The 27237-nt window shown below is 38.5% G+C and overlaps 1 protein-coding gene across 3 annotated transcripts in view; it reads left to right on the top strand.

Moving 5' to 3' along the window:
• Gcn5 (Gcn5 acetyltransferase) overlaps positions 1–19269 on the top strand; it is a 49617-nt gene extending 30348 nt beyond the window's left edge. Inside the window, exons 9-16 of one of the 3 annotated variants that reach the window (XM_068368173.1) lie at positions 6497–6602; positions 6978–7152; positions 10191–10354; positions 10818–11038; positions 11179–11339; positions 11507–11737; positions 12051–12141; positions 18631–19269. In XM_068368173.1, coding sequence (XP_068224274.1) covers positions 6497–6602; positions 6978–7152; positions 10191–10354; positions 10818–11038; positions 11179–11339; positions 11507–11737; positions 12051–12141; positions 18631–18830 — 1349 coding nt within the window. In that variant the 3' untranslated portion in view covers positions 18831–19269. Of the gene's footprint in view, positions 1–6493; positions 6603–6977; positions 7153–10190; positions 10355–10817; positions 11039–11178; positions 11340–11506; positions 11738–12050; positions 12142–18630 lie in introns of all 3 variants that reach the window. The other 2 variants (XM_068368174.1, XM_068368172.1) reach the window with 2 other exon arrangements.
• Positions 19270–27237: the final 7968 nt, after the last annotated feature.

Here is a 27237-nt window from a genome sequence, read left to right as displayed (position 1 = left end):
AATAACATGTTTTGACGATATATAATTGGGCTCTTCTCTCAGGTACGAAATCAAGAGAGAAAGAGAGAGAGAGATAGAGACGGAGGGAGAGAGAGGAGAAAAAACGTTCCGTTCTAGCGGGTAACGTTGTTCTCGTGTTACTCTCCTCCCTAGTCGCTGTACGGGGAAGAAGGTAAAACGTTTCTAGGGTTTTATTCTTGTCCCCAGGCTATGTGCGGTGAGAGATTGTAAACGTAGTTTATTTGAACTAGTGTTTAGTCTCTTTCCCAGCCACTGAATTCTTTATCTTTATATATGTTTTCTGTTTTCGCAATTACTACCTTTTAATGAAGGGTAGAATTGCGTGTTTCAGGTTGAAATCAGTAAAAGTTTCGATTTCAGTGAAATAAGTGCAAAACAGAAAATCGAAGTGATAAAGTGATATGCGCAAAGTGTTACAGTGTTGCGTCCGAGGGTTCGTCTGTTCGTGCCTGTCGTTCACCTAGTCCGGGACCTCTTGCAAGCTCCCAAGCCCAGGGGAGAAGTAATGTCGAACGACTTATGGGTTCGTCAGGCCTTGATCAACGAACAGACGTTTTTCCCTCCGTGGTTTCGGGCGTATCTACCCAAGATCGCCCCACCCACACAAAGACGAGAGAGCCCATTTACTTCTCGTCTGCGGAAGAGGTTTCTCGTAAGAAACCTTGGACCAAGGTCTCGCAGCTTATTAAGCGCAAGTCGGTCCCTTCCGCGCAAGTCCAACGGCCCAGGTGTAGCCACTGGGTCAGTTCGGACTCGCTGCAGTCTTCCGATGACTGCACACCTCCTAAGAGAGGCAAAGTGGTACCGCAACAGGCAGTAACACCGTCTGTTGCCGCACCTGCTGCTGTAGACCCTAAGTGGTCTTTGCTACAGTCTATGCAGACACAGTTAGCATCTTTTATGCAGGAGTATCGTGCGGAGAAGGTTGACGCTGCACCCGTTAGCCTACAACCAACCACGGTTGTGCGTACAGTAGACGCTGACGCTACCTGCTCCCGCACTCCGCCTGTGAGAGTTCCACCACCCATGCGCAGTGTACCCTGCCAGCCGCACGTTGACGTTCACAGACGCACGCTACCCTTCGTTGACGTTCGCGAGTTACCACACAACAGGAGGGTGGAGTTAAGTTGCTTTGTTTTGACGCTGTGCGTCAACCTCCGCAACCCACTGTGGTTACCGCTACTCGCCCGCAGCAGACTAGTCAGTCAGGAGTAGAGGCTTTGCTTCCCCACACAGCTATGGTTGTTGCCAGCTCACAGACTGTCAAGCAGTTACATGACGTTGCCTTCTGGTCTGCTACTCATGCACCAGTGCTGTATGTCCTCACGCACCTGTTGTGGTTGACAGTTCAGTTTTTGACAGTTCACAGACTGTCAAGCAGTTACATAACGTTGCCTTCTGGTCTGCTGCTAATGCACCAGTGAGACCCTCACTGAGATAACCTAGCTTTTATCTGACAAGGTTCCTGTAGATGAGAAAGTGCTGTTCTCCCTCCTACTGATATTCCTTTGAGGACTCTGTCATTTGGAGAGGAGCCTTAAGCTGCTTAGCCTCCTATGGACTTTAATTAAATCATGATGAGTTTTTAAGGATCTTCGTCCGGATCTTGTAACTGCTGCTCCTCGTTCGCCTAACGTCAGAACTTACACTAGGCCTAACTACTTCGAAGCCGTTGTTGTTAAGCTAGTGCTCTCTCGCTCTCCTAGAGAGCGTTACGTTGGCTAGGCGACTGGTTTTTGCACCAGGAGGAGTTTTAGGGATACAGCCTTTGATTTCCCTTCTTTTAAACTGGCTTATAGAGCGAGAGTCTGTTAGGACACGAGAGAAGTTCTCGGCTTGGGAGTTCATGCCTCTGCCCAGATAGACTTCTCAATTCTGGTAGACTCGCCCTGGCGCCTAGCCAGGAGACGCTCCAAGTTGTTTACAGGTCAACTTCTCAACTTTTGTCGAGCCTTTGAAGTTTTGCTGTACTATTATGTCACACATAACAAGGCTTCCAGGGATGGTATATGGTTCCGCCTCAGTCGCTAACCCCGTCTGTTGCCACACCTGCTCCCGTAGACCCTAAATGGGCTTTGCTGCTAGACATGCAGTCCAAGCTTGTGTCCTTGATAGAGGACTTAAATACGGAGAAGAACCTTCTGGCCAACAACCTTCCAACCGGTTGGTTGTGCGCCCTGTTGACGCTGAGGTATCCTACTCGCGTCTGCCAGTTGAGGTGGTTCCTCCACCGATGCGACCCAGTGTGGGTTGCCAGTCGCACGTTGACGTTAAGCGACGCTCGGAGGTGGTTGTGGACGTTCAGTGTGTCACTAGGAAGACGTTCAACAACCAGCAGAGGGGACTTGTTGTGACGCAGTGCGTCAACCTCAGCAACCCGGTAGGGTGTTGACTGCACAACCCAGACAGTCTAGACAGTTTCGGGTTGACGCTGTACTTCCTCGCGCACCCATGGTCGTTGACAGTTCACAGACTGTGCAGCAGTGCCATGATATTGCGTCCGGCTCCGTCACGCATCCACCAGTGCGACCGGATTCAGCTAGTCAGACGTTGCCCACTCCATTGCCGTTTCCTCATCAGTTTCGGATGAGGAACCCTCTGATGAGGACGTTGCTGAACAAGACGATCAACCCCCAGCCCTGCTATCCATCCAGAAGATGCTGAAGAAGGAACGCTGCCCAGTCAGGCTGTGGATGAGTCTGGTAGGGACACTGTCATCCGTGGATCAATTTGTGTCACTAGGAAGACTACACCTCCGTCCTCTTCTATACCATCTAGCTTTTCACTGGAAAAAGGACAAGACGCTAGAAGCGGTCTCGATCCCGGTTTCCGGAAAGATAAAGTCTGGTCTGACTTGGTGAAAGGACTATATCAACCTTAGAGAGGGTCTTCCCCTGACTGTTCAGACTCCCAACCACGTTCTCTTCTCGGACGCATCGGACGTAGGCTGGGGTGCGACTTTAGACGGTAGGGAATGCTGGGGATTATGGAACTCGAGTCAAAGGACAATGCATTTCAACTGCAAGAAGCTACTGGCAGTACGTCTGACCTGGAAAAGCTTCAGGTCTCTCCTTCAAGGCAAAGTGGTGGAGGTGAACTCGGACAACACCACGGCTTTGGCGTACATCTCCAAGCAAGGAGGGACCTACTCTCTGACATGGTACGAGATCGCAAGGGACCTCCTCACCTGGTCAAAAGGTCTAGACATTTCACTAGTAACGAGGGTCATCCAAGGCAACTTGAATGTCATGGCAGATTGTCTCAGTCGGAAGGGACAAATAATTCCAACAGAATGGACCCTCCACAAGGATGTATGCAAGAGACTTTGGGCCACCTGGGGCCAGCCAACCATAGATCTCTTCGCAACCTCGATGACCAAGAGGCTCCCAATATTTTGCTCACCAATCCCGGACCCAGCAGCAGTTCATATAGATGCCTTTCTACTAGATTGGTCACATCTAGATCTATATGCATTCCCTCCGTTCAAGATTGTCAACAAGGTACTGCAGAAGTTCGCCTCTCACGAAGGGACAAGGTTGACGCTAGTTGCTTCCCTCTGGCCCGCGAGAGAATGGCTCACCGAGGTACTTCGATGGCTAGTAGACGTTCCCAGAACACTTCCCCTAAGGGTGGACCTTCTACGTCAGCCACGCGTAAAGAAGGTACACCAAGGCCTCCACGCTCTTCGTCTGACTGCCTTCAGACTATCGAAAGACTCTCGAGAGCTAGAGGCTTTTCGAAGGAGGCAACCAGAGCGATTGCTAGAGCAAGGAGAACATCCACCCTTAGAGTCTACCAATCGAAGTGGGAAATCTTCCGAAACTGGTGCAAGTCAGTATCCGTATCCTCGACCAGTACCTCTGTAACTCAAATAGCTGACTTTCTCTTATATCTGAGGAAAGAACGATCTCTTTCAGCTCCCACTATCAAGGGTTACAGAAGCATGTTGGCATCAGTCTTCCGTCACAGAGGCTTAGATCTTTCCAACAATAAAGATCTACAGGACCTCCTTAAGTCTTTTGAGACCACGAAGGAGCGTCGTTTGGTTACACCTGGTTGGAATTTAGACGTGGTACAAAGATTCCTTATGTCAGACAGGTTCGAACCGCTACAATCAGCCTCCCTGAAAGATCTCACCTTTAAGACTCTTTTCCTGATATGCTTAGCCACAGCTAAAAGAGTCAGTGAGATTCATGCCTTCAGCAAGAACATCGGATTCTCATCCGAAACGGCTACATGTTCTACAACTTGGTTTTCTAGCCAAACACGAGCTGCCTTCTCGGCCTTGACCAATATCGTTCGATATTCCAAACTTATCGTATGGTTGGAAATGAACTAGAAAGAGTCTTATGTCCTGTAAGAGCTCTTAAGTTCTATTTAAAAACCTTTACGAGGCCCGTCTGAAGCTTTTTGGTGTTCAGTTAAGAATCCATCTTTGCCTATGTCAAAGAATGCTTTATCCTATTTTATCAGACTGTTAATACGAGAAGCTCATTCCCATCTGAGTGAGGAAGACCAAGCTTTGCTGAAGGTAAGGACACACGAAGTTAGAGCTGTCGCAACTTCCGTGGCCTTTAAACAAAATAGATCTCTGCAAAGTATAATCGACGCAACCTATTGGAAAAGCAAATCAGTGTTCGCGTCTTTTTATCTTAAGAATGTCCAGTCTCTTTACGAGAACTGCTACACTCTGGGACCATTCGTAGCAACGAGTGCAGTAGTGGGTGAGGGCTCAACCACTACAATTCCCTAATTCCATAACCTTTTTTAATCTTTCTCTTGAAATGTTTTATTATTGTTTTTGGGTTGTCCGGAAGGCTAAGAAGCCTTTCGCATCCTACTTGATTTGGCGGGTGGTCAAAGTCATTTCTTGAGAAGCGCCTAGATTAGAGGTTTTGATGAGGTCCTTTAGTATGGGTTGCAACCCTTCATACTTCAGCTCCTAGGAGTCGCTCAGCATCCTATGAGGATCGCGAGGCTCAGTAAGGAAGACGTACTTAAAAAGGCAGAGTAATTGTTCAAGTCGACTTCCTTACCAGGTACTTATTTATTTTATGTTTGTTATTTTGAATAACTGCTAAAATGAAATACAAAATACTTAGCTCATAATAATGTCAACATGTAATGCTGGTCTCTACCCACCCCCCTGGGTGTGAATCAGCTTATATGATCACCGGCTAAGTTTAATATTGAAAAATGTTATTTTTATTAATAAAATAAATTTTTGAATATACTTACCCGGTGATCATATATTAAAGGACCCTCCCTTCCTCCCCAATAGAGACCCAGTGGGCCGAGGAGAAAATTGGTTCTGTGTTGACATGGAGTACTTGAGTACCTGCTCGACAGATGGCACAGTTGATGTACACCCCCACCTGTATAGCGATCGCTGGCGTATTTTGTCCTTAGGTTTTTCTGTCGGGCAGCAGAGCTGACAGCTTATATGATCACCGGGTAAGTATATTCAAAAATTTATTTTATTAATAAAAATAACATTTTGAACTGATTTTTCTTGTTGCAAAGTGGTAATCTAATACTGTATTCCTTTGCAGTAATACGTTGAGTATTTTAGCATTTTGATTTTTAATTTCTGTCTTTTTGGATCATTTTAATTCAGTGGCTTCTGTCCTTCAAGGTAAATGGTTTTTTTTTAATGTGCTTCAATATCAAGTAAGTTTGTCCTTTCAGATGAGCGTGTGTAGTAACTGTAGCCCACGTCAGTTGGCTTTCTGAGTGTTCACTCCATTATGTTGAATAATTATATTTTATATGAGAACTAAATTTTTGTGTTTTGGGAGAATTTGTAATTGTTTTCTCTGGTTCTGTCAGCGGACTATGGGGTCCGTGTCAGTGAGCTCCGCTCGTAATGAGGATCGATCCTTTGAGGGATAGCTGCATCTGTTGGCATTGTTCATTTTGTCATAATTTGGTTGTGGAATTTAGTTCTAGTGCCTTAGAGAAAGAAATTTTTTTACAAGAATTAGTGTTATAAAATACCTTAACCCTTAAGATTTATGAATAACATCCCCTTGGACGGGGAAAAAAGTCTCCAAAACATATATAGTTGAAGAAAATAAAAATAAAACAATTTCACATGAAATAAACAGGTTTTCAAATAGTACGCTAAGTTTGGGAACTCCAATCTTATGTGAACTCCAACTCATTAATACGAAGCTGACGGCAATACGCAAACGCAGGATTTCATCTGTCAGCCCTTAGTGTCGGTTAACCAGACCACATGGAAGTTAATTCTCTTTAGGAAGAGCAGGAATAATTTTCTAAGGCTTATTGTGATGATGGTTTTTGAGGTGAAATCAATGCAATGGTTTACATGCCATGATATTCTAGTGTTCTGAAAATTGCAAAATAAAACGTACTTAGAGTTTGTTAAAAAAATTTATCTTACATTGCTTCAAACCTATAATTGTACATTTTGTTTTTACATTTGCTCTCAATCGGTTTTTCTTCTTAGCAGCCAGTACACAGCAAGGAGAGTTCGAAAGGTTATCTGTCCAGCCTGGTGAAGGGCAGTATACAACTGTCACGCTTTCTTCAGCCAAGCGCTTCCGCCCTGACGAAAGGTAAGTTAATTTTTCTCATATAATCTTATGTTTATGGTAAGTATTACAGTATTTTCATCATCACTTATTCTTAATTTCTTTCTAGCTCTGTTCATATAAATTAAACCAGCAATGTATATTTGATTAAATGGGAATAATTTGAAACCGTATGGCTTTGCAAATCATATAAGAACCTGACTTGTAAATATATATTTTTCAAAGTTTCCAGAATAATCATTGACATCATATGATATCAGACATGTAAGCAATTACAACCAGCTTTTTATAGTTTCTCTAGTAATTCATGTCACCATGTCATTAATTATTTAGATAGATTTTCGTTGTTCTAGTCATGCAGACACCCCACTTCAATTGATAATATTTTATTCTAAACAGAGAAAAGCAAGATGATGATGTGTGCAAGTCTAACAACAAGAGAATCAAAATTGAAACGGAAGATCTTGGAGAAGAGACCGTTGCAGAAGTTGTAGCCACTATTACAGATCCTAGACAAATGGTAGGCCCTGAGGTGCTCTTTTCAGAAAATGCTGCCAGAGATGAGGCAGCTAAGGTAAGCTTCTTGCTCCTAATGTCTTGTAGTCTAGGGTTGCAAGTTGTAGAAGCCTTCGAATGGAGAAAATTACTTATTTTTTCTTTTACAGATACAAACCTTCATTCTTTACTTGAGATATATGATTAGCATTGAGCTGGTTTAACCGTAAAAACTTTCATACGATGTTTTGATAACCCTCCGCTAGTTAGCAGGAGTTAACCAACTATCCCTCTCTCACACTTGCCCAGTGACTGCTCTTCACTTTTGTTTTGGCTATGGTCGAGTCTGCTGGCTACTGTTGTGTGCAGACGTATTGTCTCTCTCTTCTGGTTCCTGGCGTATCAGGCCGTCTTACAGTACCATTATGTCAGCGGTAGAGATGGATCCTCACCAACTTTGCCCTTCATGCAAATGACACTCCTGCTAGGAGGCTTCTCCCTGGTAGTGATCATCCTCCCAGTGGGAGCAGTACAGTAGACATAAGAAGAAGTCTAAAAGGGATTCTTCGCCTTAGAGTTCATCTTCAAAGTCAAAGAAATCCAAACTCCTCTCTTCTATGGCTTGCACTCTTCCAATTTCTTCTTTCCATTCGGCTTCCCCCTGAAGCTGATGGGACAAGAGCAATGACCATTTAACCCCTAGACTACCTTTAGGTCAGGAAGACCATGCTGCTTCCCCTAGCAAAACGGCGGTGCCTTCCTCCCGGAGGGAGTCTAGTAGTTTTGACGCTCTATGCCAGTCGTGGCCTTCTTGAAGCTTTCGGTTTCCTCCACTAAGGAACGACTTTTGGATTTTTTGAAGCTTGGGGCACTGCAGGAGCGCACAGCTGTCTCCGCAGGGGTTCGTCTTGACCTTCCCCACCGAGCCATTGGAGGGAAGACCCTTCCAGTAGGTCTCGTGCCTCCAGTGGATACTTCCTCCACAGCTCTTCATCCCCCTGACTTCCAAACATGACCACAAACCACTGTTCTTGCTTTATCCAGGGAATTAAGAGAGTAATGATTTCTTTCATGCAGTGTAGTTATCCCCAGAGTCCCAGCCGACCAAGTTCACCCCTTGGGGTGAGCGTACGAACTAAGTCTTGTCTCCACGCTGAGTTTGATCGATCTGAGATTCAACCCTACGAGGTTGGTAGATGCTCTAGTCAGCGCTAAAGGCCTTCCTCTCAAGGCTACTTTGGAACCCATTGAGTGCCTCCACCTACTGTAATATCATTAATTGCTTCTCTTCTTATAACTCATGAGCAAAATTCGTCCAACTATTTTCATCTTTATTCATTTAATATCTTATTCATGTTGTTTTTATCAAGATTGTTTTAGTTTTCTTTTAACTATGATGTAACTTTTTTAATGGGTTTGATTCTTTTGAGGTATTGGGTGAAATCTGCCACCACTCTGTGTAATGTATAGTGACATTCAAGAATTATTTGGTAAAACGTATTAGAGGCCTTGCAGTTGTGTTTAGACAACATTATATTTTGTAATGTTCAAAAAGTTTGCTTTCTCAAAGGCAATACTCATTTGAGCTGCTCATTCCGGTGTGTAGTAGGAATCAGTACTCTATTTTTCCAAGTTCTTCTCTGAATACTTATGCCATGAAATTCAAGTTATGAAGTCTTTTAGCAATCATAACAACTTAATTTGTGTCCCCTCTAATGTAATCCAGACTTCTTGCCCTCAGGGTTAAGATACAAGAAGAGGATATTATTTTTATTATTATTATTATTATAATTATAAGCTAAGCTATAACCCTAGTTGGAAAAGCAAGATGGTATAAGCCCTAGGGCTCCAACAGGGAAAGTAGCCCAGTGAGGAAAGGAAACATGGAAATAAATAAATGATAAGAAAAGTAATAAACAATCAAAATAGAATATTTTAAGAACAGTAACAATATTAAATTAGGTTTTTCATATATAAACTATTAAAACTTCAAAGGAAAACAAGAGGAAGAGAAATAAGAAAGAATAGTGTGCCCAAGTGTACCCTGAAGTAAGAGAAGGCTTCTTATGTGTTTGTGTTGATGTTGATTTCTTTTTTCACCCCAATAATTGCCATGGTTATTAGCTTTTGACTTTGCTTCCAAATCAGACTGTGAGCAATTCATAAATGAAGCTTCTGGTAATTGTTTGGATCTAATTTGCGGGTATAGACTGGCATAGAAACACCATAAACAAGCGTGTGGAAGGACATGTCTGAGGTCTTTGTCCTGCAGTGGATTAGTAAAGGTTGATGATGATGTTGAATATAGTTTTCTCTAATTCCCTCAGTACAGTATTATAATAAGCAATGCTGGTCCTGTAATTGGTATGATATTTACAATAGCATTTCTCCTCCACAATGAAATAAGATTCATTGTGACCTAGGACTGGTTACCCATAAACTATTAATAACTCTGGCCTTAATAGTCTATGTCCCTATGATCACCTAAATATGAGGTTAATGGTGTCACCTTCCTAGCTCTCGCTTGGGTCCAGGGAAAATTACTTCCAGGGGAAAATAAGAATGACTTCCAGGTGAAAAATTTGGTTCATTGGGACTATCTCCCACGGAGTGGGTCTTCTATTTTAAAGGACTAAAGGATTGTTTTTGCATCAAAATAAATAGATTTTAAAAGTATTTTGTATTTTTCTTAAAGTTAAACTTCCCTTTCCCAATAGCCACCCCTCTCGGTCCTGAGGCAAGGTATAGAGTGGCACGGGTGGTACCATCCCCTCCCCCACCTTTCGTTGTCTAACTACTGTGTTATTGATTGAACAGCTGTTACAGCTTATGCTAAAATATCTCCTATTAGAATCCATTTGCACAGTTTTGAAAAATAAATATTACTTTTAAAATAACTATTTTTGCTTGAGAGTTGCATAGTTCTAGTTCTCTATACTTAATTCCTGTTGTAAAACCAAGCATTGAAGTGAAAGTTGTAATTTTATACTTTGAAGTAAGATTTTGTTGAGATATTTTAGCAATGTACTGTATAGAGATGAAAACTAATTAGGGTTTGTAAAGTGGTGAAGTTTGGGATCATATGTAAACAGAACTGTAGGTGTTGTTCCTTTTCAGCTGGAAGAACGAAAGGGGAACATAGAATTTCACATCGTCGGAAACTCCCTCACGCAAAAGGTTTCAAAGCAAACTATGCTTTGGCTAATTGGATTACAGAATGTCTTTTCTCACCAGCTTCCTCGAATGCCCAAAGATTACATTACTCGCCTCGTGTTTGATCCGTAAGTCTTAGAATTTTTACGTCATATAGGATCAAATATCAGTATGATTTATAGTCAATTCTTTTTAGCGAGGCAGATTTGCACCAACTCGCAGGGTAGCCCTTTCCTGATAGCTGATTGGTCGGAAGTATCTTTGTCCGAATAACATCATTGCTTTCAAGTAATGTGAATCAAAAATTTTTTTACTAACCTAAATTTCTTCCTCAGATATATGTTTTGCGAGTCGGTGCAAATCTGCTTCGCTGAAAAGAATTGACTATAGTAATATCTGCAGCTATATGTAGTTCATTGTGCCTAGAAGTTATGATTTTATTTTTTAAATTGTTCTATGAAATTTTTACTCTTAGAATTTTTTACAGAAAATTTAGCATAGATATTTTTGATATTTGGTACTCAATTTTTTACTTTGATACAGAAATTTATAATGTTAGTTTCTAAGATTTTTTTCTTCTGTTCGCTTTAGAAAGCATCGCACTCTTGCACTTATCAAGGACAACCGACCCATTGGGGGTATATGCTTCCGAATGTTTGCCGCCCAAGGTTTCTCAGAAATAGTGTTTTGTGCTGTGACATCCAACGAACAGGTCAAGGGATATGGAACGCATATGATGAACCACCTTAAGGACTACCATGTCAAAAAGAACACGCTTCATTTTCTCACTTTTGCCGATGAATTTGCTATAGGTAATCTTAATCAAATGTATTTTGATATAGAATAATTTTAAATTTGTGCAATATTGTAGTAATTTTTGTAGTTTCCTTTGATATATCTAGAATGTGAAATAATCTTATCAAAATCTAATGGAAAACTTATTTCTAAACAGGGTACTTCAAAAAGCAAGGGTTCAGTAAAGACATCCAGCTCCCTCGGTCTGTTTATCAAGGTTATATCAAAGATTATGAAGGAGCAACACTCATGGGATGTGAATTAAATCCAAAGATTGTTTACACTGAGTTTACAGCTGTGATCAGGAGGCAAAAAGAGGTATTCAGATGAACGATGAGTTTATATTAGATTTTATTGTTATTGTGATATGATAGATTGAATTTATTTAATTTTGTTCATATGGAATTGACTACTAACCAACTTTTAAAGTTCCGAAGTTGGAGAATGGAATTGTGTGCGTTATTTCATTGTTGTGTCGTTTCCAGATTATCAAGAAACTCATTGAAAGGAAACAGAGTGAGATTAGAAAGGTCCATCCAGGGCTGACATGTTTCAAAGAAGGAGTGAGAGAAATCCCAGTCGATAGCATACCAGGCATATGGGATGCAGGATGGAAACCACCGCCCGCTACCAACAGCCGCTCCTCTCGGTCGCCCGACCACGAGCACCAAGATCCAGATTACGTATACGGTTCATTAAAAACACTCTTGTGCAATGTAAGTTTTCATTTCAACATAGATTGTTTATATGTTAGTTAAATATACTCTTCAGGGGACATATTATAAATTAGTTTATTTCTTTTATAACCTTGTTATTGTGTGGCTTAAGCAATTTTGTTTCTTATTTTGTTGGTGATCAGTTCAAGCCTTAAAATGCTAATGGTAGAAATTTATTAAAGTTATTTTAACCCTTATTTTAATATGTTCTCTTATCAACTGAGACGTGTAACTAAGAGTGGGATAAGGAAAGGTATTAATTTTGCATTAAATGGCTGTTCATTTGCTCCTTACATTTTATCATTTGATGCAGGTTAAGAATCATGCTGCTGCGTGGCCTTTCCAAGTCCCTGTTGATCCCAATGAAGTACCTGATTATTATGATCACATCAAGTGTCCAATGGGTAAGTTTTTAGGACTAAATAATTTGTTTTATTTTGTGAAGAAAATTCTTAACCCTTTTACCCCCCAGGCTCTTTGGAAATTTCCAACCCTTAACCCCCAAGCCAACCCTTAACCCCCAAGGGGTTATTTTTTCCCAGCACATTTTGCAGTATATTTTATTTAAATTGCTCTAACAGCCATAGAGAGGTCAGGTTGGTCTCATTCTCTTGGAAAATGCCTGAATTTTCTCAAAAAATTATCAAAAATATGAAAAAAATAATTTTTATAGCATTTTTTCGCAAGGACGTACCGGTACGTCCATGGGGGTAAAGGGATGAGTTTTGAGAAACGTACCAGTACGTCCTTTGGGGGTAAAAGGGTTAAAAGTCTTCTCTAAAGGATTATGTGAATGAATGTGTGGCATGATTTTCTAATGGTGATAAATCAGATTAGACTAAGGGTAGATGTATGGCTTTTATTAGTACTTTAAAGAATGTCTTGTAGAAGTACTGTTGTGGCATTCCTTCTAAAATGGATAGATGAATTCAACTCGCTTATGGCTAAACCGTATCACCAAAATCTTATATGTATGGAATGCAAAAGACCATTAGCTGAAAAACATGTATACGACGCCTGGTTTCAACTAATGCAAATGTCTTGTAAGGGGAGTATCATAGAGCGCCTGTTTTAGTTTGAATCTTGTGACTGCTTTTTGCTGTTGCCCTAGCTAAATTAGCGAAACTATATTTTTCCTCCTCATTTTTTCCCTTTATCTTGTGATGAATGATCTTGTTTTGATATTCCCTGCACTGCAATAACTGATTTTGATTGCTCTTAGAACATGAAAGATAGTGAAGTTGGGTGGTAGGCTATGTCCCATGACTTGTTAATTATTATTATTACTAGCTAAACTACAACCCTAGTTGGAAAGGCAGGATGGTATAATCACAAAGGCTCCAACTGGAAAAAATAGAATCTAAGTAGCTTATATTTTCAGATTAAGTGAAATGCATTTAAATTTTGAGCTTCAGTTTTGAATGTGAAACTCACTTTAATAAACTGATGGCCTTCATGGCGCTGAAATTCATCATATGTCAAAATTTAGATGGCTCTTCTACGGCAGCTATTTGTTAAAAAATAATAAAAACACTTTGTTATTACTTCCCAGGTAGCTCTGTTCTTGATGGTTGAAGTCTTTCATAAACAAATTTTGTAACATGTGGACGACAGTTCCTTACAATAGCTGCCCCTTAGAGGGAGTAGTGCTGTTAGTACACCTCACAGGATGTACTTAAAGGGTCTTTGCAGCATTCTTTCAGCCCCGACCATGCTTTATGTCCTACTTTACCTCCGTTCTTGCTTTGGTTCTTCCATCTGGCTGTCCAACTTCTTTTGTGTTCATTGTGTAAATGCAGTGGTTCCCCCCCAGGTTCCACATTTAAAGGTTTCAAAGACTGCTGAGTGACATTGTCTTATCACGCAGGACAATGCCCTAAAGACTGACAAGATATACATATAATCAGCACCCAAGCCCCATCTCCACCCAAGCTAGGACTAAGAAGGGCCCATCAATGGCTGCTGATGACTAAGAACATAGACCTATAGACTCCCCCAAATCCCCCATGGGTACTGAATGGGCTTAAAGTCCCTAGCACTGAACTCAAAGGCAGGTTGGAAACGACTGAGTTCATAACCTTACTCGGCGCCGTCACATTGGTGACCCCGGAGTGACCAGGCGCCGTCACATTGGTGACCCCGGAGTGACGGCGCCAACAGGACATAACAAGTTCACAAGACAGACAATATTACAGAGGAAAAACCAGACATAAATTTACATGTTCGTTTTAGTGCGAGGGAAGAGCGAAGATACAAGCATAATATATACAAAAGGAATTATGTACAATTGTGTGAAACACGGTTGGTACAACTGTATAGCCCAAAGTCATAAATCCAATCCAAAGCTTTTGAAAGTTGATGAATAGGTGATGGCAATGATTATGAATAGTTATCCCTCCTTAATGAAGTAAATAGCCAATATTAAAGCTTACGCATTTTATTAGTACAGTATACAGTGCGGTATAAAGAACAGACTTCTAGTAAAGGTTTATTCTTAAAATGAATTAAAGCTAGAATCCTATCCACATTTATAGAAAAATAGTTATGATCTTATGCCTAATATGAGAAAAGGGTTTCAGATCTTTGTAAAGAAAGGAATTGTGGATGTTAGCCATCATTAAACTTAGTCTTGTGTTAGTGTGAACATAAAAAAATCCAACTTTTAATAGTAATGGTTTCAGGTCATGACATACTTAACCTTGAGTAGGTAATGGAAATGTTACCTAACATTAATGAATATGGGAGAGATACATACATACATATACCAAGGACTTCCCCCAATTTTTGAGGGTAGCCGACATCAACAAATGAAACAAAAAGAAAAAAGGGGACCTCTACTCTCTACGTTCCTCCCAGCCTAACAAGGGACTCAACCGAGTTCAGCTGGTACTGCTAGGGTGCCACAGCCCACTCTCCCCCATTTTCCACCACAGATGAAGCTTCATAATGTTGAATCCCCTACTGCTGCTACCTCCGCGGTCATCTAAGGCATCGGAGGAAGCAGCAGGGCCTACCGGAACTGCGTCACAATTGCTCGCCATTCATTCCTATTTCTAGCACGCTCTCTTGCCTCTCTCACATCTATCCTCCTATCACCCAGAGCTTCCTTCACTCCATCCATCCACCCAAACCTTGGCCTTCCTCTTGTACTTCTCCCATTGTTTTGTAGAAATCATTGAGGTTAAGATGTGACATCACTCATGACCTGGAGGTATATAAGATCTCTAGCTAATAAAGATTGCAATACGACAAATTATTTTTTATAAATATCAGATTCCCTTGACAGACCCTGCCACATAACTCTTAGGAAAATTTAATTCAGTATTATGTTATTTTGGGGTTACTTTGAACTCTACCTTTTTTTCTCAACCAATTTTTATTTTCATTTAAAAACCATTTGAAAGATAATAATATATACAAAAAGTTATACATTAAAATATTCTCTAAGCATTATAATTTTTTTCATGTATTTTATCACGTATAGAGGTCACTTTTAATATTGCATTTAGAGGTGTTTCATTTTTAAAGGAATATTAACAGATCATAGGGAATAAAATACCCAACATTTTCCTGTTTTAATTACAAAAATCGGTCAATATTAAGACAGTAGATGTAATTTTTCTCAGAAAATTTCATATTTTGAGAAATTGGGCTTCAAAGTTTTCTCGTAGAGATTGATTGAATAGACTCAAGCATGTACTGTGTAATTTTCCACATCTCTTGGGGTCATAAAGACAATTATTATTTTTCAGGGTTATTTACCAACCGATGGTGAGACCCTTCCTTTCTATCCAAAAGTTTCGTTCCCCAAACACTAATATATGCTACGTGCACCAAATGTGCTCAAATGAGCAAAATTGGTTAGATTGTCTTTGTAATTACTGGGCAAATTTTACGCTTTTGTCCTATTTAGTTATTGTTTCTGACACTTTATGCATCTTTCAGCATACAGTAATCATAATCATAAGAAAAATGATATGATAATCTATTCCTCAAAGAATCATAAAATTTTGGCATTACTGTATGTGGTATGCTAAAATATATGACTTTTCCTGCAATTTTTGAAGAATAGATAAATAAATGAGTATTCAGGTTAGAAAAAGGTTGTGTACTGCACAGGACCGAATGTACTTGCGTAAATATATAAAAAGTAATTTTTAGCTATAAAAAAAATTATTAAAAAACTATTTGAAACCGGAAATATAAGTGTTCTCAAAGCAAAAAATGCAATACCTGTAATCTAGAATTCCAAAATTGCAAACCAGAGGTCTTGAGTCACTACGTACTTCAGACAGTGCAATAATAACCTGAGCAGTAACATCTTGATCACAACCTAAATCCACTTGCCTAGTCTCTTGTGGATGCTCTCATGAATTGAGATTTACTTTTCCTTTACGTTTAGAGTCCTCATTAACTCATTCAGATATAAGCCCAGCGTATTCTTCCATAAGAGTCTGTTAGAGAACATCTATGATCTAAAGCTCATTGTTACCCACTCCACATGACACAGAGGGAATTAGGATCCTTATTCCCTAGTTAACTCATAGATGTATATTGAAACCTGAAGAAGGCATCCCTGATTAAGCTAAAGCTAACACTTGTGATGAAAACTCTTGAAATCTGGATTCACTGAGTGAGAATGATAGACACCCAACACGGTCACTTTTGACAAATAGACTGATAATGGCGTACCCATGCCTCGATCATTGCTATTCTCCGCCATATAGGCACAAAATTGTATGCAAGGTTAAAGCTATTAAAGGTGGGAAAAATGAAAAATTTTAAATCTTATGATAGACGTTGACAATTGGCTAGCTTCGAGTAGGAAGCCATATGAACCTGATGTGAAAACTGTATAGAAATGATTAATTATATTATTAGAATTCCTGTAATTTCTCTCCTTTTAAACTTACTGGACATGACTCATTGCCTCAGAAGTTGTAGGTATCTGTACAAATTTCAGCAGAAGTAAGTTATATCTCCTGTGTTCAAGCAAGTCATGTTTTAGTACTAACTAGAAGTTCTAGTAAGTTCTGAATAAAATGCTGGGACTTTCAAGGCTGGCAAGTTTCACATTATTCCTTTTTCCTTGGAGACTAATGTTTGTGCAAAGTACTCCACAGGTGTGCATTATACTTCATGCACTTCTCTCTTTAACTAACACTGATTTATATTTTTGTAAAGGGGTCTTGTGCCATAGTCTCCAGCACAAAACACTTTGCCAGATAGTGTGCAAGGATACAGTATTGCGTTTAGTGTCCAGAGTTTTCGCCTCCCCAATCTTCATGGTAGCCGCAACAACTTTGCGATGACATGTGTTTCATATTCTTGCACAGAATGCTATATGCCAGAGGAAACTCTCATCTGCCAGTCCTGCATCACTGAATCTTGTGCCATTCACGCCTCTGAATGAAATCTCACTCTGATTGTGCCACTAGTGCATATGAGTCTCTCGCTCATACACCAACGAATATAGCATTGTTAATGCCTTTGAATTGATTCTCATGCCAGTTACTCTTCAGATTCTCATGGCGATCATGCCACAAATGCATATAAATCTCGCTCATCACAGCTATGAGATTCACTTTTATTGAGTTTCATGCCACTAGTGTCTCAGAATCGAGTGCCGCTTATGATTATAAATACTGTCTTAGGGAATCTGGCTCCTAGTTAACAGTTCAGTTGAAGAAACATTATACATTATGAAGTGTGAAAAGTATTAATTTCCTCAATCTTCTCCAGATTTAAAATGCTTTCAAGAAGAACATATAGAAACTGTTATTTCTATTGGCGTAGGAAAGTGAATCAAGGTGCCTTTACTAGTTAATCAACTTTGACAGTGGATGCCAAAGTTTTTTCTAAATCAAGTTCCCTTTCTCTGACATCAACTACTAGTCTTGAAATTTTAAAGTTTGTTAAACAAAGTTGTCCTTTCAATGGATATTGGGTGAGTATTGAAATGATAAGTTTTATATGAGAAATTTGGTTTTTGCAGCTGTACATACTTCAAAGAACTTTGGATTTTGAGCACCATATTTGAGTCAGATATTATGACACATGTTAAACACCAGCCACCTGTTGAGATACTACCGCTAGAGAGTTATTGGATCCTTTGACTGGCCAGACAGTTCAACATTGGATCGCTCTCTCTGGTTACGGCTCATTTTTTCTTTGCCTACACATACACCGAATAGACTAGTCTATTCTTTTCACATTCTCCTCTATCCTCATACACCTGGCAACACTGAGATTACCAAACAGTTCTTCTTCACTCAGGGGGGTTAACTACTGCAATGTAGTTGTTCAGTGGCTACTTTCCTCTTGCTAAGGATAGAATAAACTCTTTAGCTATGGTAAGCAGCTCTTCTAGGAGAAAGACACTCTAAAATCAAATCATTGTTCTCTATTCTTGGGTACTGCCATAACTTTTGTACCATGGTCTTCTACTGTCTTGGATTAGAGTTCTTTTGCTTGAGGGTAAACTCAGGCGTGCTATTTCAATCTTGTTTCTCTTCCTCTTGTTTTTATGAATTTTTTTTATAGTTTATATATGATAGATCTAGTTTAATGTTATTAACGATCTTGAAATATTTTTATTTTTATTGTTATTACTTCCCTTATAGTTTATTTATTTCCTTGTTTCCTTTCCTCACTCGGCTATTTTTTCCCTTTGGAGCCTTTAGGCTTAGCACATCATGCTTTTCCAACTAGGGTTGTAGCTTGGATAGTAATAATAATAATAATGATAATAATAACAATGATAATACACTATAATACTGTAATAATAATTTTAAAGGATTTTGATTCAGTACTTGAATAAAGGGACTTTATTGTTAAGAGTATGATTGCAACATTGTTATGGAATATATCCAGTACTGTATTATATTTTTCAGATCTGAAGACAATGACAGAACGCTTGAAGGCTCGATACTACGTGAAGGCTCGACTTTTTAACGCGGACATGCTACGTATTTTCAAAAACTGCCGTTTTTATAACCATCCCGACACTGAATACTATAAGTGTGCTAACACACTAGAAAAGTATTATGTTGGTAAAATGAAGGAATTAGGTTTATTGGAGAAGGAGAAGTAGTGATTGCAGGGAAACATTGTCATGTAATGCTCTGGATACCTTGTATAGTTTTAGATTTCATTATGATCATGTAGCTGTTTTGTGAGCGTATGACCAATTCTATGATTTAGAAAGGTAAGTGAATTCAGGTCTGTTAGAGTAAATTTTCAAGTGCAGTAGTGAAGTGTTACAGGTTTCAATTCATGTTAATTGATATATATATATATATATAATTTATTTTCAGTATATATTATTACTGACAAGTTGACTTGTAGTTTTTATGCTGTTCATTTGCATAGATTTTGACTGAATTTTCATTGTAATATATTTTTTTAAAAGTCTCGGTTAAATATATTCCTAACAGTATATGCATATTCTCTCTCTCTCTCTCTCACTCTCTCTCTCTCTCTCTCTCTCTCTCTCTCTCTCTCTCTCTCTCTCTCTCTCTCTCTCTCTCTCTCTCTCTCTCTTTTTTCACCATAAATATCACTTAACACTTAAGAATTGAAAATTTGTAAAGTGAGGTTTACGTTGATTTCACTATATCTTACAACCCAAGTACAGTTCAGTAAATACTTGGTATCTACCAATCTTTCTGTTTTCACTGCAGAACTGTCTGCAATTTATCTGAATTTCAGTCACCATTGAAGCAGTAATTTGTCTAATAAATCATTTCCCAAATTATATAAAGCTATGTTGATTTCAATGATCTAGGATCCATGCTCATAAAAAAAATTAGAATGCTGCTTTTTTTGCGATGAAGTTCAGATGTAACCATTCTTGCGATTTGTCGTTAGCGTCACTGTAGCTAGTTATCATGGATAGAAGGTAGACTATAGTATAGAAAATGTAATACACCTGTAGTACATACATACATACATATACCAAGGCCCTTCCCCCAATTTTGGGGGGTAGCCGACATCAACAAGAAACAAAAACAAAAAGGGGACCTCTACTCTCTACGTTCCTCCCAGCCTAACAAGGGACTCAACCGAGTTCAGCTGGTACTGCTAGGGTGTCACAGCCCACCCTCCCACATTACCCACCACAGATGAAGCTTCATAATGCTGAATCCCCTACTGCTGCTCGTCCAAGCACTCGAGCATTCACCTCTCTCACCACTCCATCAACATACAAGTTAAACAACCACGGCGACATCACACATCCCTGTCTCAGCCCCACTCCCACCGGAAACCAATCATTATAGGTGTGAGGCATTCTTCATTATTAAAAGAAATGCCTGCCCTAAATCAATTTGGCCTGATCCTCAAAATCAGTCGTGGACCTATAGATCTTTGATGACTGGAGGATGACTAATTCCATGGATTTAGAGTATATAAATGAACGTTGACAATTAGAAGGATTTTACATGATTTGCCAGATTTCAACTAGATTTACATGACAAATTATAGAATATTATTAAAAATGTCATTCTAAATTTGTCAACGTTTTGAATTTATATAAACTCAAAAACCAGGAATTTTTTAGGTTTATTTTTCTGATAATGAGAATGAATCTTTTGATTCATCCTCATGAAAAATGATGAATTTCAACCCTGTGGTTAGGTTGGACTTCTTGATGATAATGAGGACGGGTTTAGTAATGGGAGGAATTCATATTGAAATGTACTACAGCTGTAAAATTGAAGAGAGGGAGAAACTTCGTAGGTTGATTTTTGGTCTACGTTAAGGTTAAGAATTACGGTAGGTTAGCGTCGTCAAGAATTGCATTACTGTACAGTATAATCACTGGAAGTTACGAATGAATGAGTTGCGAAAGAATATTAAAACATAAGAATCATTGTATTCATGAACAGAACTACTCCATAATAAGTTATTATGAGCAGTTCTTCATATTACTAGTTTACGGTAGTTAATATTGATAGGAGGAAACAAGACATAGTAATTATATTTTTTTCAGTCTTGTCCATACTTCATTTAGAAAAAAATAATGAGTCGTGTGAATCTGAAAGGGATATGTTTGTGCATGTTTTATTAAGAGCTCAACTGTGCTTGTTTTAGGATAACACTTCGAGTGGTTATAAGCATTTGTAAAGCATATACCTAAGATTACGTTCGGAACTCAGAGAATATGTTTATACTGTTATCTTTTTTTTGTGTCTTGCAAAGGAATTTATACAGATATTTATTTATTGTCCAACTTTCTTTCAAATTTAGATTTTACAGGCAGTGTAGAGTTATTTGAAATATGTACCACTGTAGCTGGTTCAGTTTACTCGTAACTCCATCTCGCGTTGTGCAAGGGACTGTCTTCTGGGTATTGCTTTGTTCTAAAAGCATTTATCGCCAACAGACGACAGTCTCGTCATAGCAAGAGAACATTTTACAAATTGATATAGAAATTTTAGAGAAGTTACCATATGATGTCGCTGTATGTGAAAATATATCACGTCTCGGTAATTGAGTCTGAGAATGTAATTTATGTAATTCTTTATAAAAAAAAGCTAATCAGTGAAGTCCTTTTATTATTCATTCATCATTATCATCATAATAATGAGTGCTTGTTCATCAGGCTTGTCCTTCATAGGAAGAAACAGGAAATGAGTTCTCCCTACTTCCTATTCTGTTGTGCTTTCTGGTGTGTGTTTTCATTTATGTCATTTTTTTATTATCTTGGCTACTTTACTTTAGTTGACTAATTTAGTTTACTTCTTCTCACCCTTTCTAATCCTGTGTACAAAACATGTATTGGAAAGGAAAAAAGTAAAGACCCAATTATGTTAGAAACCTGGTCGGGTAAATGAAGCTATCATTAAACCTCTTGGTGAGATGGCTGTATATCAGGTATATTCTAACTACATCAGTGCATGAGGAACTGGCCTCAATTAGAGGAACTGTAGCCAGGGTATACAGGGCTTTTATTTTACATATGTTATACCACAGAGAATGGTGTAATATTTACCAAAAATGAAAGGTTCTTTGACTCTTTCTCGATGGTGAATATTCTTAGGTCAAACCCCTTTACAGTATTCCTTACTAACCAAATTCCCAATAGCCATTGCTTGCTTGGTTACTTTGTGATGCAGGAGCGTTAATATTGTCTTTGATATTTGATATCCTTTCCTATGTTCTTTTTATTTAACTGTAATTATTTGCCTCAATCTGTCTTAATATTTTAAACCTTACCAAACTCCAATTTTCACCTGTTATACAGTATAAGAATCAATCTTCCAGGAAAGCCATTTGAATATCTAGAAATGTGACTTAGGTGTTTTTGTAGTTTAAGAAAATGGTAATATATTGTCAATAACCCCTCTTTCTGGGTAACTTTACAACATAAAGAAGACTACTATTTTACACCTAATTAGCTTCAAATCTTATTCAGTGATTCTTATTTCTTTTTATCTGCTGTAGGAAGGTTGAAGATGATATCCCCAAGGGCCACTGATTTGAAGATAATTTCCCTAAGGGCCATTGATGGAAAGAAGTATTTTATTGAGGAAAAGTTAAAAGAAAGAATAGGTTGTTTGAATGTGTTCAAACCGTAAACAGCTATGTTTTATCTTCTTAAGCTTCCTCATAAGCAACTAAAGGAAAGCATGCAACCACAGTGCTATAGAGGTATGATAAATTACAGTTATTGTAGCTGAGTGAGGGCAGGAAATGAAAGTAGTTCAGTAGTAGTGGTATTGTCCTTAAATGGTATAGTTCTACCTGAATACCGCGAGGGCGCTAGTGTACACCTAGCTTATCTGTGATAGCCGCGAGATTTTGAATTTTTTGCCTGGCGTCTAGGGACTTTTGCCATTCTTATATAACCAGCGGGTAAGTATATTCAAAAATTTATTTTATTATGAAAATATTTTGCCTAGAAGGAGCTAAAATTGTACAGGCATATGTGAGGGAGATAAAACACCCCTCCCTAGGTATATCACAGGAAACTCTTAAGTATCCTGTATATAGGTTATCACAATACGGAAATGATCATATCACCGCATTTTGCGGTTGTCTTGGTAAACCACATAATGTGTCTACAGTCAACATTCTCATTGGACTGTTTATCACAATGTGGCTTTTCATTTTCTTTTTACAGTGGTAAAAAAGCTTAATTTTATCAACTGGTAATAGCTTGGCCAAGGCACCAGCCACCCTTTGAGATACTTCTGCTAGAGAGTTATTGGGTCCTTTGACTAGCCAGATAGTACTGCATTGGACCCCTCTCTGGTTACAGCTCATTTTTCCTTTGCCTCTACATATTCCGAATAGTCTGGCTTATTCTTTATACATTTTCCCTTTTCCTTATACACTTGACAACACCAAGATAACCGAAAAATTGTTCTTCACTCGAGGGGTTAACTACTGTAATGTAATTGTTAAGTGGCTACTTTCTTCTTGGTAAGGGTAGAAGAGAGACTTTAGCTATAGTAAGCAGTTCTTCTAGTAGAAAGAAACTCCAAAATCAAACTATTGTTCTCTAGTCTTGGGTAATGCCATAATCTCTGTACCATGTTCTTCCACTGTCTTGGGTTAGAGTTCTCTTACTTGAGGGTACACTCAGGCACACTGTTCTGTTTTCTTTCCTCACGGGACTATTTTCCCTATTAGAGTTCTTGGCCTTATAACATCCTTCTTTTCCAATTAGGGTTGTAGCTTAGGTAGTAATAAGGCGATGTGTTAAATTAATATCTTTCCAGGCAGAGGAATGGGACAAAATTGCACTCAATAAGTACCTTCTGGTGTTGATTTTTTTAGTGTAGACTGTTGGTTTAGTATTTGTAGCATCTAGAGCTACCTTCAGGGTCACTTTCATGTCCAGGAAAGATAGAGAAGCATCACTACAGAGGTGAAGTTCATATTTAAGGATCTTTTGAAAACTCACAAGCTAAGCTGAAGTTGTGCTACATACCTTACCCTAAGAAAAGGGTCATCGATATAGCTAACACAGACCAGGTACTGAGAGAAAGTTGAACCCCCTTTTTTCTTCTTTTTTTTTCCCACAAAATGTCTGTTCTCACAATATCATCATGGAATTTTGCCAACTCTTATCCTTTAAACCTAGGTAATAGGACATTCATGTGCTCCCTATATGCTCTTCCCATTACTTCTCTTGCTACTTTTCTTCATTACTTTTATACTTTTTTTCATTACTTTTATAATGAATTTTTTATTTGGTGGTGTTTACATATGATACTGAGCTAACAAGGGATTGTAAGGAGAAATTGCAGAAACTAGAAAAGTTTGAAAATGTTTCCGAGAGTAGGTATTTGCTTGTAGATGGATGATCTCTTTTGGGGGCCTGTATTATTGCTGTGAGGTGCGCTATAGGCACTTCTTAGGGTTGATTCTCACTATCAGTCCGGTCGTGCTCCGCTCTCGCTCGTCGTGGTCCGGTCAAATATTGTTACATGATTTTAAATTGAAGCATTCCCACTGGCGCTATGGTTCACTCTCGCTCCAGTCTCGCTCTGGTCACGGTAGAAAAAAATCATCTCTTAGGGTAGTGTCTGAAGAATCTTTTCATAATTTTCAATTCTTTATTACTTGCAAACATCAATCAGTTCCCTCTCCAGTCAATTTTACACCTATGTGTAATTTATTTTCAATGGCTTCTTGCATCACTTCGTCTTTGAACAAAGTAAACGATGGTGACATAACATACCCTTATCTTAGACCCATTTATACACCAGAGTAAACTGCCTTCCATTGTTTGCTTACATCTCTCTATTTTTGAGTACAGTAGATGGAAATAAATTCATTTTAGATAGTAAAGAGAAGTTCAAAGGTTCTTAGAGCCCTATTATTCCCTTTACAAAGACTTACTGTTATAATGCTGGACCAGACTAATTCAACCAAACAAGTGAATAGCAAGTTTATGAATTAATAAATTAATGATGAGAGGAGTGGGTAAAGGTATCCATGGTTAATGTTTGGTTGAAGTGAAAGATACAATAGACTTTAGTTTGAAAGAAAGAGTTGAAAATGAAACTGGGATGGTAAATGTAACCAGGACAAATTGGTTTAACAAGAAGTGGGAAGAGACTATAACGAAATTTTGGTTAGTGTTTAAGACACTAAGATATAAAGATTATATAAATAGTATGAAAAAAATTGGTATTGGCCATAGAGCCAACAGAGAATATTAGTGGGTAGTTGGAAAAGGAAAGTGAATAAAAACAGCAAAGTGTTTGTATGATGAATAAAGAGATTTAATGAATGAAAAAAGTTTATTCAAAGTGCAATTAATTTTGACAAAACATGATGTACTTGGAATCAGGAGGGTTAATAGAATGGTTAATGATGGAAGAGAAACAAACAATTAAGTAACAAGAATGCTGGGGTAAACAAGCTTAGCCTTAAAGATTTTAGTATAATGCTGAGGGAAAGTCAATGCAGAAAGAAAAGTTAATGAACAAATTTACTCGGAATATATTATGCAAATGGAAAGATGCTACCTGAAATCAATGGAAGGAGAATGAAAAAGGTTACATCCAGTGTATACAGTTTCTTAAGAGTAATGCAATGAAGAAGGGTACAAGGATAGAGAAGGGTGAGTCACAGAGATGGAGAAGAGAATTTGTCTAAAAATGTGGTTTTACAATGTGCAAAGGAATTATCAACTTTATAATATGGATGTGAAGTGTCCATACATTATTGGATACACATGAAATAAAAATGTTGAGGCTCTTAAGAATAGTTTGTGTATTATATGTGTCATAAGAACAATTAAAAGGTGATAAATGTAGAGATACATAAAAGTATTAAAAAGGTTAGGAAAATAATGAATTGGAGTGTTTTGAGATGACTGTTTTGTGGAAAGAAGGGAGGATTCAAGTTCGGTGAATAAGGGTGTATGATTCATGAGTTGGGAATGGGGAGGAAAGGTATCCTCAGAAAGAACTACATAGAAGTCGTAGAGGTAATGGAAAGAGGTGTTTCATATCCATGAAGTGCAAAATAGAGGTGAATTAAACAGTCTTTAGGCAGTTTTACATACTTCAGATAAGCATTTCTGTTGATATATGTGCTGCTAATATTATAAAAGTTACCTACACAAAAGTTTTCTTCAACAGTTTGGCAGTTCAAGTATGGATATAAATGTAACAACGATAGTCAAGTTGTTTCTACTTATAGTGATATCCTGTTAAGGAAAACAGCATAAAGACTGGTAAGAGAATAGAGGTGTTTGTGGAAGTCTAATTGGGAGTGTATTGAGGGATTGTTGAACCAAATTCTGTTTATGGAACTGATATGTGATTGAAAAACATATTGAACTGCTTAAGATGAAATGTTTGTGTCACACAGTATATATGGTGTAAGAAGAATTGATAGTGGGAGAAAACGTAGACACACATCGTAAGTAGTGGAAAGGTCTGCTGAGAGTACTTTGAAGTGATTTGGTCATGTGGGAAGAATGGTCAACAGAAGATAATCAAAAAAGATAAAAAGGTAAGAGTGGAAGGCTTAAAAATGGTTGAATAGATGAAGTAAAATACAGTATTATTTGATAGGAAAGGGCTTGATTTCCAGGAAGGTCAAGGGTGTGAGTAAGTTGGGATGAATGGTAGAGTATGTAGGAAAGTTTGATATCCTACAGATGTGTCTTCTGTGTAGGTGCATGAAGCAACTAATGTCATGGAAGTGTTACTACACAAGTGGCTCATCCACTACTTTGCAGATCAAAATTAATTTGCATGGGACATGTGTATTTCATTTCAGGACCCATACCCTTTTAGGGGAAATGGTTTAATGTTGACTATACGGTAATTAACATGTTGCAATATGCTGGTGATAAGATGATGTGGTGGCAGACCATGTTTTGTAAGGTATGTTGTGCTGAGTGAAAGGTCACCCAAGAATGGGTTAAGGGAAAACTTGATCCGCTGTATATAGTTAAGGGTGACTGTAAGACTTATGGACCTTAATGTTGCTTTTTTAGTAGCCTATATCCCAGTGAAGGTGTGTGGTAAAATCATTATTGAGAAATTACTACAGGTTACAGAGACTGACAGGAATGATGTTTCAAGCTTGTATAGAGAAGACGGTGTGGAGATCAAATATTTGTCATGAAATGGTGAGAAATTTGAAAGTACCGTGTAAGGATAAGGATATAAATGGCATTCATCATCACCATCTCCTGCATCTATTGACGCAAGGACCTCGGTTGGATTTTGCCAGTCGTCTCTATCTAGAGCTTTTAAATCAATACTTCTCCATTCATCATCTCCTACTTCACACTTCACAGTCCTCAGCCATGTAGGCCTGGGTCTTCCAACTATTCTAGTGCCTTGTAGAGCCTAGTTAAATGTTTGGCAAACTAATCTCTCTTGGGGATTGCGAAGAACATGCCCAAACCATCTCCATAATTGGCATTCATGGACTTGAAAAAATCTTGTACTGTACTATATTTGACACTGAGGTAATTTGAAGTTTTTTGTGAATATATGTCACAGATGATAGGATGTTGAGTC

Source organism: Palaemon carinicauda, unplaced genomic scaffold (assembly GCF_036898095.1).
Source record: "Palaemon carinicauda isolate YSFRI2023 unplaced genomic scaffold, ASM3689809v2 scaffold164, whole genome shotgun sequence".
In the NCBI taxonomy this organism is placed as follows: Eukaryota; Metazoa; Arthropoda; class Malacostraca; order Decapoda; family Palaemonidae; genus Palaemon; species Palaemon carinicauda.
The sequence above is the reverse complement of the archived record's forward strand: the minus strand, read 5'-3'. Positions and strand labels throughout refer to the sequence as shown.